At 66.5% G+C, this 12,994-nt stretch overlaps 2 protein-coding genes and 1 long non-coding RNA gene across 3 annotated transcripts; 1 reads left to right on the forward strand and 2 right to left on the reverse strand.

The window, feature by feature from the left end:
- Positions 1–180: 180 nt before the first annotated feature.
- GAPDHS (glyceraldehyde-3-phosphate dehydrogenase, spermatogenic) lies at positions 181–4,136 on the reverse strand. Its single transcript, XM_032207318.1, has 11 exons — positions 4,083–4,136; positions 3,242–3,289; positions 2,868–2,964; positions 2,683–2,789; positions 2,314–2,404; positions 1,984–2,102; positions 1,819–1,900; positions 1,572–1,723; positions 1,017–1,179; positions 835–932; positions 181–737 (listed from the first exon to the last, which is right to left on the reverse strand). The coding sequence occupies exons 2-11, from the start codon at positions 3,268–3,270 to the stop codon at positions 665–667; spliced, it is 1,011 nt and encodes a 336-aa protein (XP_032063209.1). The 5' UTR covers positions 3,271–3,289; positions 4,083–4,136; the 3' UTR covers positions 181–664.
- A 2,257-nt stretch (positions 4,137–6,393) lies between these two features.
- LOC116501740 (lipolysis-stimulated lipoprotein receptor-like) lies at positions 6,394–8,783 on the reverse strand. The gene is made up of 5 exons (XM_032207316.1): positions 8,319–8,783; positions 7,947–8,066; positions 7,360–7,506; positions 6,609–6,746; positions 6,394–6,473 (listed from the first exon to the last, which is right to left on the reverse strand). The coding sequence occupies exons 1-5, from the start codon at positions 8,629–8,631 to the stop codon at positions 6,394–6,396; spliced, it is 798 nt and encodes a 265-aa protein (XP_032063207.1). The 5' UTR covers positions 8,632–8,783.
- Positions 8,784–11,196: 2,413 nt separating this feature from the next.
- On the forward strand, positions 11,197–12,988 carry LOC116501742. Its single transcript, XR_004254509.1, has 3 exons — positions 11,197–11,260; positions 12,284–12,355; positions 12,853–12,988. It is a non-coding gene; the product is annotated as an uncharacterized LOC116501742 (long non-coding RNA).
- Positions 12,989–12,994: the final 6 nt, after the last annotated feature.

A 12,994-nucleotide genomic window follows, 5' to 3' on the forward strand; every position in this document is an offset into this window, starting at 1 on the left:
GGCCACGCCCCCTCCCGGTAGGGACACGCCCCTCCGCAGTGAGGCCACGCCCCCCAGCAAGTCGGTATCCGCAGCAACGAGGCGCCACGCCTCTCCCGTGAAGCCACGCCCCCTCCCTGCAAGGCCACGCCCCCTCCCGCGAGGCCACGCCCCCCCAGGCAGCACCAGCACCACGCAGGACACGGTCTCGGGTGGGAGCTTTATTAGGGGGGGCTGGGGACGGGATGGGGACACGGGGACACCAGGGGGGTGCCCCAGTGACAGCGGGGACTCAACTGGGGGCATACTGGTGACACGAGTGGGGCCATACTGGTGACACTGGGGTGACACTGGGGACACGAGTGGGGGGTCACGGTGACACTGGGGACACAACTGGGGCCATACTGGTGACACTGGGGACACGAGTGGGGGGTCCCAGTGACACTGGGGACACAACTGGGGGCATACTGGTGACACTGGGGACACGACCAGGGGGTCATGGTGACACCATCAGGGTGCCACGGTGACCCCACCAGGGGGACGCAGCGACACTGGGGCCACTGTGACACGAGTGGGGGGGGGTGGGGACATGGGGACACGAGGGGGGTGTCCCAGGGACTGGGGGGGGTCCTGGTGACGGCGGGGACACGGTGACAGGGACACGGTGACAGGGACACGGCGACGCTCAGATCTCCCGGGAGTAGATGTGGCTCAGCAGGTCGGCCACGCGGTTGCTGTACCCGTACTCGTTGTCATACCTGTAGGGGGGGGGGGACACAAGGGACAACGTCACACACCTTGGGGTGGGGGGGACACAAACCTGGTGCCACCCCTCGGGGACACTCGGGGACGCACCACGCCACCAGCTTGACGAAGTTGTCGCTCAGGGCGATGCCGGCGGCGGCGTCGAAGATGGACGAGTGGCTGTCCCCCACGAAGTCCGACGACACCACCTGGGGACGGCGGCGTCACCCTCAGGCGGGGTCCCCAACGTCCCCAAATTTCTGCCCCTTTTGTCCCCAAACGCTGTCCCCAACCTGGTCCTCGGTGTAGCCCAGGATCCCGGCCAGCGGCCCGGCGGCCGCGCGCTTGACGGCGTCCTTGATGTCCCCGTAGGAGGCGGGGGTGGCCAGGCGGCACGTCAGGTCCACCACCGAGACGTCGGCCACCGGCACGCGGAACGCCATCCCCGTCAGCCGCCTGGGGACACGGCGGGGACAACGGGGACATGGCGGGGTGGCACCCGGCACCCACAGCGGCACCCCGGGGTGACACCCTGGGGAGCTCCGGGGAACAGGGGCTGCACCCTTGGGACACCTTAGGGACACGGTGGCACCTCCGCGACACCCCAAGGACCCTGTGACACCTTGGGGACACCCCGGGGATGTTGTGACACCTTGGGGACACCCCAGCGACCCTGTGACACTTTGGGGACACCCCGGTGACACCCCAAAGCCCCCCAAGTTGAGCACCCCATGGCTGTCAGCCCCCCGGCAGCACCACGGCAGTGGCGGGGAGATGGCCGGAGGTGCCAAGGAGGGGACAGAGAGGGGACAGGGGGGTGACAGGAGGGGACAGGGGGGGACACGCACCCGTTGAGCTCGGGGATGACCTTGCCCACGGCCTTGGCGGCGCCGGTGGCAGCGGGGATGATGTTCTGGTGGGCGCCGCGGCCGTCGCGCCACGCTTTGCCCGAGGGCCCGTCCACCGTCTTCTGGGTGGCCGTGTAGGCGTGCACCGTGGTCTGGGGACACGGGGACACGTCGGGGGACACGGGGACACATTGGGGGACCCGTCCCCACCTCGGGGGACCCGTCCCCACCCCCGGGACCCGCTCACCATCAGCCCCTCGACGATGCCGAAGTTGTCGTGGATGACCTTGGCCAACGGCGCCAGGCAGTTGGTGGTGCAGGAGGCGTTGCTGGGGGGGGGGGGGGGGGGACACGTCACCACGGGGACGCCGTTGTCCCCAAGGTGTCCCCAAATTGTGTGTCCCCCCCTCACCTGACCACCGGCATGGTGGCAGGGTCGTAGGCGTCCTCGTTGACCCCCATGACAAACATGGGGGCGTCGGGGGAGGGGGCGCTGATCACCACGCGCCGCGCGCCGCCCTGCAGGTGGGCCTGGGGGGGGACGGGGGGGTCACCGACGTGTCCCCAAGGGCCACCACCTTGTCCCCGAGGGCCACCAAACCCCGTCCTTGATGGCCACCAAACCCCATCCCCGAGGGCCACCAGCTCCTGTCCCCAAAAGGTGCCCCCCCCACCAAACCTTGTCCCCAGAGGTTGTCCCCCCCCCACAGTGTCCCCGTGTCCCCCCCCCAGTGACACTCGCCGAGGCCTTGTCCACGGTGAGGAAGACCCCGGTGGACTCCACCACGTAGAGGGCGCCGGCGTCACCCCAGGGGATCTCGCTGGGCTTCATGCTGGGGACAGAGGGGACAAGGATGGTGACACTGGGGGGGGGACACACCCAGGGACCCCCCTCCCTCCCCCAAAATCCCTGGGGCATCTCTGACCCCCCACACACATCCCCCTGCCCCACCCAAGGGTGCTGGTCTCAGTGTCACCCCCTCCCCAGGGGGACACTGCCCCCACCACCCCCTTGTGTCCCCCCCCCAGTGTCCCCAAACTGCCCCCCAGTGTCCCCAAACTGCCCCCCAGTGTCCCCAAAGCCCCCCCAGTGTCCCCAAACCACCCCCACCACTGGAAGACGCTGATCTCGGCCCCGTCCACCACCAGCTTCCCGTCCTCTGCCTTCACCTCGCCCCCGAAGCGCCCGTGGGTGGAATCGTACTTGAACATGTACACCTGGGGGGGTCAGCGTTAATTAGAGGGGGTGTGTTAATTAGGGGGGGGTCCCCACAGCCCCCCCAGGCCCCCCCTCACCATGTAGTTGAGGTCGATGAAGGGGTCGTTGATGGCCACCACGCGCAGCCCCTTCTCCAGGCAGGCACGCAACACCAGGCGGCCGATGCGGCCGAAGCTGCGGTTAATTAACACGGGGGGGGTTAATTAATTAATGGGTAATTAAGGAAAGGATTTAAATGAGGAGAAAGGAAAAAAAGGAAAAGGATTTAAATGAGGAGAAAGGAAAAAAGTTTGTTAGGAGGAGGGACAGGCAGAGGGAAGTGGAATTAATGGAGAGTAAAGGTGGGTAGGGAGTAGTGGGGGGGGGGTAATTAGTAGTGGGGGGGGATTAATTAGTAGTGGGAGGGGTTAATTAGCAGCTGGGGGGGTTAATTAGCAGCTGGGGGTCTTACCCATTGATGCCGATGGTGAGCTCTGCCATGGTGACTGCCTGCGTACCCCTGGGGGGGGGACAAGGGGGGGGTGACATCGCGGTGCCCCCCCCCCCGGTGCCCCCCCCCCGGCTCTAAGCCCCTGATCGGCTTTGAGCGGTGGCAGATGGCACCGGGGGGGGCGGGGGGGGGGACACACTCGGTGTCACTGCTGTGCCATTGCGGGGGGGTGTTGGGGGGGGTGGATGCGGTGCTGACGTCACGGGGGGGGCGGGGGGGGGCACGAGGCTGCTCCGCACGTCCGCCACTGCCGGGGATGGGGGGGGGGGGGACAGGGGACAGGGGGGGGGACGCAGCGACCTTGCCCCCCCCCCTTCCACTTTCTCTTGGTCCTCAAAGTCCCCCACCCAGCCCAAGCTCCCCCCGAGGACCCCCCCCCAAATGTTTCCATCTCCCCCTCCCCTTTTGCCCCCCCCTGGTGTCACTCGGTCCCCAAAGTGCCCCCCCCACCCCCAGCATCCCCTGAAGACCCCCCCCAAATGTCCCCATTCCCCCCCCCCCAAATTTCCACATCCCTCACCGGACCCCCCCCCCACCAAAATCCCCTCCCCAACTCCTCCCCCAGCCCCTGCCCCCCCCAGAGCCTCCCCCCACCCCTCGTCCCCCCATCCCAAAGCCCCCCCCCCCCCCGAACCCCCCCTAACTTCCCCAGAACCCCCCCAGGCTCCTCAAGAAGCCCCCCCCCGACCCCAATTACCCCCTCACGGCCCCCCCCCCGGCCCCAATTTTTTCCCCCTCTGGCCCCAATTTTGCCCCCCCCCAGCCCCAAATTCGCCCCCCCCAGCCCCGCCCCCCCCCCCACCTGCACCGCCCCCTTCCCGCGCCGCCGGGCGTCGAATGCGGCGCCGCCGCCGCGCCTCCCCCTTTTATACCCTCTGGCCACGCCCCCTGCCGGGCCCGGCCACGCCCCCTCTCCCCGGACGGCTCCTGCGCCTGCGCGGGGTTTGGGGAGAAGAGGGGCGGGGCGGCTTCACGCGCCGCGGCACGCGCTCGGCGCTCCCCCCCTCCCCTCCCGGCCCCCTGCCCTTGCGCATGCGCAGAGCGGGACCCGCGGCGCCCCGCAGCACGGGGATAGGGGGGAGGCGTGATGTAACGGGGGGCTGTGACGTCATGGGGCGGCGTGACGTCATGCGGGGGGCGCGAGGCAACGCAGCAGGGCCTGAGGCAGCTGCTGGGGTGCGAAAGCAGCGGTGCAAGGCGAAGGCAGCTGCAGGGGTGCAGTGAAACTGCAAATAAGGGTGTGTGTGGGGGGGTGCTGCAATGCAATGCAGGGCGCAAAGCAATGCAAATAAAGCTGCAGGGGGCGATGCACGGTGCAAGTACAGCTGCAGGGCACGGTGCTGCAATGCAAATAAAGCTGCAAGAGTGTTATGCTGCAATGCAAATGCAGCTGAAGGGCATAATGCAATGCAAATAAAGCTGCAAGGTGCAACGCAGTGGTGCAAATGCAGCTGCAGGGTGCAAAGCAGCCGTGCAATGCAGCTGCAGGGGTGCAACGCGGGAGCACGTTGCAGCAAGCTAAATTCAGCTGGCAGGGTGCAATGCAGAGCAAATGCAGCTGCAGGGCTGCAAGGTGCAACGCAACGCTGCCGTGCAGCCCCACGGTGCAGCAGCAGCACCCGGCGCTGCCGCGTGCCCCGGTGCAGCCATGCGATGCTGATGCGACGCCGCCGGCCAGGCCCCGCCCCCCTCCCCCCCCCCCCTTTCGCTGACCTCCAAAAATTGCCAAGTCACCACCGGAGGGGGGGGGCACAGCACATCCATCACCCCCCCCCCCGCCCCCTTCCAAAACCAGGCGTCAGCTCGTTTTTCTTCTAAAACCTTTATTTTGTACAAAGCCCTGAGTGGGGGGGTGGGGGGGCACCCCCAAAAAGGCACTTAAAAAAAAATAAAATAGCCCCAGAAGATCCCAGCCCCCCCCCGGGGACACTGGGACCCCCCCCACCGCGCCGGCACGGGGGGGGAGGGGGGCGATGAGACCCCGGTGTCTCGCAGGGGGGGAGGGACCCCAGACATTCTCGGGGGGGGGGCAGCATCCTTCCCTTCACACCACCAGGCTCTCACGGCTCATGGCATCGTTCTGGGGGGGGCAGACATTAAGGGGGGGGTCAGTGGAGGAGGCTGAAACCCCAACAAACTCCCCAGACCCCCCCCATAGTTCAACCCCCCCCACAGTTCAAGGACCCCCCCCACATACCCCCAACCCCCCCCCAGACCCCCTAAAAAAGCCTCCACCCACACCCCCCCCCCCAAAAAAAAAAATCCACCACCATACAACCCCCCCCAGCACCCATGGGAGCCCCCCCCTCACCTTGCGGAGACGCCGGGGGGGTCCGGGGGGACCCACAGGGGGAAGGCGGGGGAGGGGCGCGGCCCCCCCCAGGAGATCGTCACGGGAACGGGAGCGGGGCCGGGAGGGGGGCGGCGAGCCCCCCCTGGAGCTCCCCAAATCTTCGACCGAGTGCCAGCGGCCCCGGGGTGGGGAGCGGCTGCGGGGGGGGGACACGGGGCGCCCCCGGGGGGCCCAGGCATCAGGGGCCTCGTGCAGGGAGCTGATGTCACTGGGGGCACCTGGGGGGAGAGATTTTTGGGGAAAAAAATGTTTTTTTTGGGGGGGTGAAATGGTCAAGAGCAAGGATTGATGTCTTTGGGGAGGGGGGGGAACAAAGAAAATAGGGAAAAGGAAAAGAAATATTTGGGGTGGGGGGTAGATCCTGGGGGCAAATGGGTCCCTTGGGGAGGCAACTGCCCCCCCCAAGGCTCCCAATTGCCCCCTCCACCCCCCCCAAAATCAACCCACCTGCCCCCGAGGGGGGGTAGCGGCCGTGGGGCTCGAAGGCGTTGAGCTCGTCCTCGAGGTAGCGCAGGACCCGCATGGAGGGGGGGGCCACGGGGGGGGCTGCGGGGACTGGGGAGGGGTTGGGGGAGGGAAATTATGGGGGGGTGGGAGACAGGACCCAGGAGTCCAGCCCCCCCCCAAGAAATACATGCACAGGTCACCCATCCAGCCCCACAACGCGGCCGACCCTGCTTAGCTTCCCACCCTGCTCAGGCGCCCAGTGACAGGCAAAGACCCCCCCATAAATCACCCCCAAATGATTGACAGCTGTCAATTAACCCCCCCCAATTTTACCTGATCCAAGGTTGCTGTCGGTGTCACGCAGCAGGGGCACCTGGGAGCTGTGACCGCTCACTGGGGGGGGGGAGGATTGGGGGGGGGTCAGCGAGCCCCCCAAAATGAGGGGGGGGCCACTACTGACCCCCCCCAGCACCCCAAAATTTTGGGGGGGGGTCCCACGATCGCCCCCACACCCCCCCAGGCACTCACCCGAGGCGCCGCTGTAGCCGTAGCCGTTGCCGATGGGTCCCAGGGCTATGGCGGGCGGGGGGGGGCCCTTGGGGGGGGCGTAGAGCCCCCCGTAAACGCTGCTGGCCCCCGAGGTGGCCGCCTTCCCCGCCAGGTACACTGCGGGGGGGGGCAGGGGGTGAGCCTGGACATCCCCCCCCAAAAAAAATCACCCAGGACCCCCCCCAGAAAGGGATCGAGGTGTGCAAGAAGCCCCCTGACGCCCCCCAAAAGGGAACCGCCCCCCACAAATAAAAGGGGAATGGGGATACCCCAAAAAGCCCCCCCCCCAAGTCAAAAGACCCCCCCCCAGAAACACAAGGAGAGCTGGGCAGACCCCAGGAACCCCCAAAGCCCCCCCAAGTTGAGGGACCCCCCCCCAAAAAAGAGATCAAGGCATACAAGAAGCCCCTGTCCCACCCCCTAAATGACGCCAGGCACCCAGAACGCCCCCAAATAAAAAAACAAGGACCTCCAGGTGGACCCCAGGACCCCAAAAAGCCCCCCCACAGGTCGAGGGACCCCCCCCCAGGACAGGGGACCCCCCCAAAAGTGATGAAGGTGTGACCCCCCCCAAAAAGAAACAGCCCAAGGCATGCGAGAACCCCTCTCATCCCCCCGAAAAGCACCCCGGGCACCCAGAAACCCCCCCAAAAAAAAAACAAAACCCCCGTGCAGGCCCCCCAAACCCCCCCCAACGCCTCAAGGACCCCCCCCCCGGTGAAAAACTCACGGGCCTCGGGGCAGCAGCAGCGCTGGGGGCAGCAGGGGCAGCGCACGAAGCAGCAGCAGGTGTGGGGGCAGCACTGGCACCAGCACAGCCCCAGCACCAGCGCCACCAGCGCCGCCCCCAGCAGCACCAGCACCACGAAGAGCCAGTCTGGGGGGGGAGGGGGGGGTCACGGGGGGGTCCCCGATATCCTGAGACCCCCCCCGGTGCCCCCCAAATCCTCCCCCCTAAAAAAAAAAAAAAAAAGGGGGTCCCCGGAAGCCTGGGTCCCCGTTACCTGGCTGGATGCCCGGCAGGGGGGGCTCCGGGAGGGAGGCTGCGGGGCACAAGGGACATGAGGGGGGGGTCACTGCAGACCCCTCCCCACCCCAAAAAGGACCCAGGTATCCGGGGGGGCCCCACGCACCCCCCCCAGTGCCTTAAACCCACCCCAATCCACCCCCCCGTGTCCCCTTCCCAGTGCTCCCAGTGCCGCCCAGCGCACCCCAGCGCTCCTTTTCCCACCGTTCCCAGTCCCTCCCAGTGCTCCCAGTGCCCCCCAGTTCCTCCCAATCCCTCCCAGTTCCTCCCAGTCCCCCCCAGTTCCTCACCCAGCACCACCAGTTCAGCCACGGCCTCGTTGTTGCCCTCCAGGTCCTGTGCGGAGGTGACGGTGCAGATGTAGACCCCGCTGTCCCCCCACGCCGCCGGGCCCAGGCTCAGCTCCGCTCCTGTAACGGGGGGGGGGGCACCCAGGTCACCCCCCCCGCCACCCTTGGGTGCCTCTGACCCCCCCCCAGGACACCCAGGGCCCCCTCCACGTGCCCAAAGCCCCCCCAGAAGTCTTTTTGGGGTGGGGGTTTCCAACCCCGTATCACCCCTCAGGTCCCCACAACCCCCCCTAAAATCCCCCTGGTGCCCCCCAACCCCCAAATAAAGCCCCCCCCGGTGCCCCCCCACTGAAAAAAAAGCCCCCCCCCCACCGTCAGTGATGGTGACGCTGCGGCCCTGGTAGAAGTCCCCGAGGGTGACGGCGTTGCCCTGCTTGGTGGCCACGATGCGGACGGTGCGGGAAGCGTCGGGGCAGGCGCTGGCCGAATCCCAGTCCTGGGAGGAGGGGGCGGCCGAGGAGCCACCGCCCCCCCCCGCCGAAAAAGCCGAGGGGGAGCCGCAGAAGGATTTGTACTTCCAGGTGACGATGGGGGGGGCGCTGGCCGTGCTCTGGTAGCTGCAGCGCAGCACCACGGGCTGGAACAGCAGAGCCACCGTGTTGGGGTTCGACACCCACACCTGCATGCCCGCCGCCGGGCCTGGGGGGGGGCAAAAGGGGGGAAATAATTATTTGGGGGGGGTTAGATTTATTTTTGGAGGGATTAAGTTTATTTTTCAGGGGGTAAATTTATATTTGGGGGGGTAAATTTATTTTTTGGGGTGTTAGATTTATAGTTGGGGGGGTAAATTTATATTTGGGGGGGTTAAGTTTATTTTTAGGGGGCTGTATTTATTTTTGGGGGGTTAAATTTATTTTTAAGGGGGTGCCGAGGGTGCCCAGCACCCCCCCCATCCCATTACGCCCCCCTCTAACGCTTTTACTAGTCCCTAAATGATCAAATGTAGCCTCAATCGATCTCCAACTGCCCCCTCAGGACCCCCCCCAGCACCTCAATTGCCCCTCCAGATGCACAACTGCCCCCTCAGGACCCAGCCCAGCTCCATAATTGCCCCCTCAGGACCCAGCCCAGCTCCATAATTGCCCCCCAGGCCCCTCATTTACCCCCTTAGGGCCCCCCCCCAGCCCCATAACTACCCCCATCAGCCCTTCAAATGCCCCATCAATTGCCCCCCAGCCCCTCAATTGCCCCCTCGGGGCCCCTCCCAGTTCCTTATTTGCCCCCCCAGCCCCACAACTGCCCCCCCAGGACCCCTCCCAGCCCCATAATTGCCCCCAAAGCCCCACAGTTGCCCCCTCAATTGCCCCCCCAGCCCCATAATTGTTCCCTCAGGGCCTCTCCCAGTTCCGTATTTTCCCCCCCAGCCCCACAACTTCCCCCCCCAGCCCCACAACTGCCCGCTCAGGCCCCCCCAAGCCCCACAATTGCCCCCCAGGACCCCTCCCAGCCCCATAATTGCCCCCCTAGCTCCACAATTGCCCCCCCAGCCCCTCAACTGCCCCCCCAGGACACCTCCCAGGCCCATAATTGCCCCCAAAGCCCCACAGTTGCCCCCTCAGGCCCCCCCCCAGCCCCACAATTGCCCCCCCAGCCCACCGGGCAGCCAGGCGGCGCCCAGCAGCGCCAGCAGCACCGGGAGGGCGGCGGCGGCGGCCATGATGGCGGCGGGCCCGGGGGCGATGGCGCCGCCAGGTGCGGCCGGGCCGGGCCATGTCGCGACACGGGGGGGGGAGTCACGACCCGTACGCGGCTCCCAGCCGGAATCGATAAGAGGACACCCCCACGATCACGATATGGAGGGGTCCTAAAGCCCCCGGAGGGTCCGTTGCTGGGCGGGGAGGGGGAGAAGCTGGCGGCGGGACCCTTCCCGCACGGCTCGCCCCCCCCCGGCAGCACCGCGGTGGTACGGTCCAGGTGCCCGCGCGGCACCGCCTCGGGCAGGTGCCCACGTGACGCGGGCCAGGTGGGAGCTACCAAACCGGCGGCGGGGGGGGAGATGGGGAGAGAATAACGAGCAACAAATCTCTCTCTTCCCCTTCTCCGGCGCTGGAAGACCCCTTTCCCACGCTTCAAATACTCAATTAACCCCTCAGCGTTAATTACGGGGGATAAGAGGGGGCTTGGGGGCGCTGTGTGTGTGAGGGGGGTTCTAAACACCCCCAATTCCGCAGTGGTTTGGCCCGAGCTGCCCTGAGGGGAGATGAAGGGAGGGAGGGAAATGCCCCAAGGGGGGTAAAAAAGTGTTGGGGGGGATAAAAAAGCACTTGGAGGGGGTAAAAAGTACTTGGGAGGGGTAAAAAGGACTATCAGGGGGGTAAAAAGGCCTTTTGGGAGGTAAAAAGGCATTTCGGAGGGGTAAAACGGCAGTTGGGAGTAAAAAGACACACTGGGGGGGGGGGGCTTAAGAAGCTCGTGGGGGGGTAAAAAGGGCCCTGAGGGGTTAAAACCAAGCCTGATGGGGTAAAAAAGCCATTAGGAGGGTAAAAAGGGTACTGAGGGGAGGTTAAACAGCCCCTTAGGGCGACAAAAAGGTCTCTGTAGGAGTAGGAAGGCTTTTTGGGGGGTAAAAAAGGCACCTGGGGGGGTAAAAAGGGCCCTGAGGCAGGTAAAAAGGCACTTGGGGGCATTAAAAGGCCGCTATGTGGGTAAAAAGGGCCCCAAAGGGGTTAAAAAGGGCCCAGAAAGGGGTTAAAAAGAATCTTCGGGGGGTTAAAAGGGCCCTGAGGGGTAAAAAGGGCCCTGGGTGGATAAAATTGCCCAGAGGGGGGCTAAAAAGAGCCCTGAGGGGGTAAAAAGAGCCTTGGGGGAAGTAAAAATGCCCCTGGGGGGGTAAAAAGGGCCCTAGGGGGTTAAAAAAAAAAAAAAAAAAAAAAAAAAGCCCCTAGGGGGGATAAAGAGGACCCAGGGAGAGTTTAAAAGGCCCTGGGGGGGTAAAAATGCACGGGGAGGACCCCGGTTGCCAGCTCCCAGTTGCCCCCAGTGCTCCCAGTTGCCCCCAGTGGGGCACAAAAGGGTTGACGGAGCCCCCCCAGCACCCGAGGCCGCTGCCGGGGGGGGGAGGTGACGGGGTGACAGGGTGACACAGCCCCGGGCGGGCCCCAGGCGTGGGGTGGCCCTGCCCCCCCCCCCCCCGGCCCCCCTCCTACCCCTATATATCGGCCGACACCGGCCCCCCCCCGGCCTCACAGCCGCCACCCGGCCGCCTTGGTCCCCTCCCGGCCACCGGTGTCCCCCGGGACAGCCACAGCACAGCGGTAAGAGCCCGGGGGGGGCCTTGGGGGGGGGGCTTTGGGGGTCCCCAGTGCCCCTATGGGGTCCCTTCGGGTGCTGTCAGGGACAGCGGGGGGGGGTTGGGGACAATCGGGGGGGTGCGGGTGGATATCTGGGGGTATTGGGGACAAGGGGGGCTTGGGGACGAGCAGGGGGGGTCCTGGGGGGGTCCTGTCCCCTGGGGGTGGCAGCGAGCCCCCTGATGCCCTGGTCCTGGGCACCCAGGTGGCTCCCCCCCCCCTCCCTTTTTCCTCCCCCCCCCCTTCTAGCGCACCCCCCCCTTGGGGGTGACATCACTTTGGGGACAAATGTCCCCTTGTGGCGCCGGTGGCACCACCAGGCTCCCCGGGTGGCCCCGAGCCAAGGATGCGCCGTGCCACCCCCCCCACAAGTCCCCAATGTCCCCAAGGGGGCGTCCTGTGACCCCCCCACACCCCAAAAAACGCCACCAGGTCCACAAATTGCCACCCCCCCTCCCCATGTCCCCAAGGGACCCCCTGCCACCCTCTGGGGACACACAGGTCCCCATTGAGCCCTGGGGACCCGGCCCCAGTGGGGGGGCACCCTGGGGACCTGGGGGGGCACAGAGGGGACACGGGGGGGACACAGAGGTCCCTTTGTCCCTTGGGCCGTGGGGGTGACACTGGTGGCACGTCAGGAATTCGCGTGGGGCAGCGTGGGGGGACCCCGAGGAGGGGACGTGGGGGGATGAGGGGACACGGGGGGGACACGGGGGACAAGGGGGGACACTGGGGGGGCACAGGGACACGGGGGGGGGGCCGTGCCTGGCGCTGTCACCCGCCCCAGCGCCGCCTGGGACCGCTGGGGACAATGGGGACAATGGGGCCGGGAGGGGACAATGGGGGCCGGGGACAACAAGGGACAATGGGGGACAGCGGGGGGACGATGGGGGGACAGAGAGCGGTGGGGGGGGGGACACAATGGGGACACTGTGGGACTTGGGGGGGACGTTGGGGACGTGGGGGTCACCCTGTGTCCCCCCCCAGCCCCCCCCATGGCGCCCACTGGGGTCGCGTCCCTGCCGGTGGCCCTGCTGCTGCTGCTGCTGCTGCCCCCAGGTATGGGGACTTTCTTTTTTTTTTGGGGGGGGGGGAACCCCAATACTGAACCCTGGGGACCCCGGGGGACGTTTGGGACCCCCTTAGAAGGCCGAGGGGACACTGAGGACCCTGTAAATGGAGCCGGGGGGGGCCACTGGGGACCCCGTAAATGGACCCAGGGACACCGGGGACGCTGTTAGAGGGTGGAAGGGGGCACTGGGGACCCTATAAATGGTCCCAAGGGACATTGGGGACCCCCCTTAGCAGCCCCAGGGGGCATTGGGGACCCTATTAGTGGTCCTGGGGGACCCTGGGGACCCCATTACCCATCCCAAGGGACACTTGGGGACCCCTTTAGCAGCCCAAGTGTCCCCTGGGGACCCCAATACCAGCCCCAGGGGACCCTTGGGACCCCATTAGCACCCCCTGGGGACCCCTTTAGCACCCCCAGTGGACCCCGGGGACCCCATTACCGTCCCCAGAGGACACTCGGAGACCCCCCACCCCTTTTTTAGGGACGCGGGGGGGCTCGTGGGCCGCCTGGATGCCGCCGGCGGTGGCGGGGCTGGAGGGGACGTGCGTGGTGCTGCCGTGCCGCTTCGAGTACCCCGAGGAGCTGCGCCCCGCCGCCGTGCACGGCCTCTGGTACTTTCGGCA

Source organism: Aythya fuligula, unplaced genomic scaffold (genome assembly GCF_009819795.1).
Source record: "Aythya fuligula isolate bAytFul2 unplaced genomic scaffold, bAytFul2.pri scaffold_92_arrow_ctg1, whole genome shotgun sequence".
NCBI classification, from domain to species: Eukaryota; Metazoa; Chordata; class Aves; order Anseriformes; family Anatidae; genus Aythya; species Aythya fuligula.

Coding starts and splice junctions, on each gene's coding strand:
- GAPDHS (XM_032207318.1), bottom strand. CDS start 3,270: ATGGCAGAGCTCACCATCGGCATCAATGG. Junction 1,901..1,983: donor GCCACCATGCCGGTGGTCAG/GTGAGGGGGGGA, acceptor CCCCCCCCCCAG/CAACGCCTCCTGCACCACCA. Junction 933..1,016: donor TGGGCTACACCGAGGACCAG/GTTGGGGACAGC, acceptor CGCCGTCCCCAG/GTGGTGTCGTCGGACTTCGT.
- LOC116501740 (XM_032207316.1), bottom strand. CDS start 8,631: ATGCAGGTGTGGGTGTCGAACCCCAACACGGTGGCTCTGCTGTTCCAG. Junction 6,747..7,359: donor CTGCTGCTGCCCCGAGGCCC/GTGAGTTTTTCA, acceptor CCCCCCCCGCAG/TGTACCTGGCGGGGAAGGCG. Junction 6,474..6,608: donor CGGCTACAGCGGCGCCTCGG/GTGAGTGCCTGG, acceptor CCCCCCCCCCAG/TGAGCGGTCACAGCTCCCAG.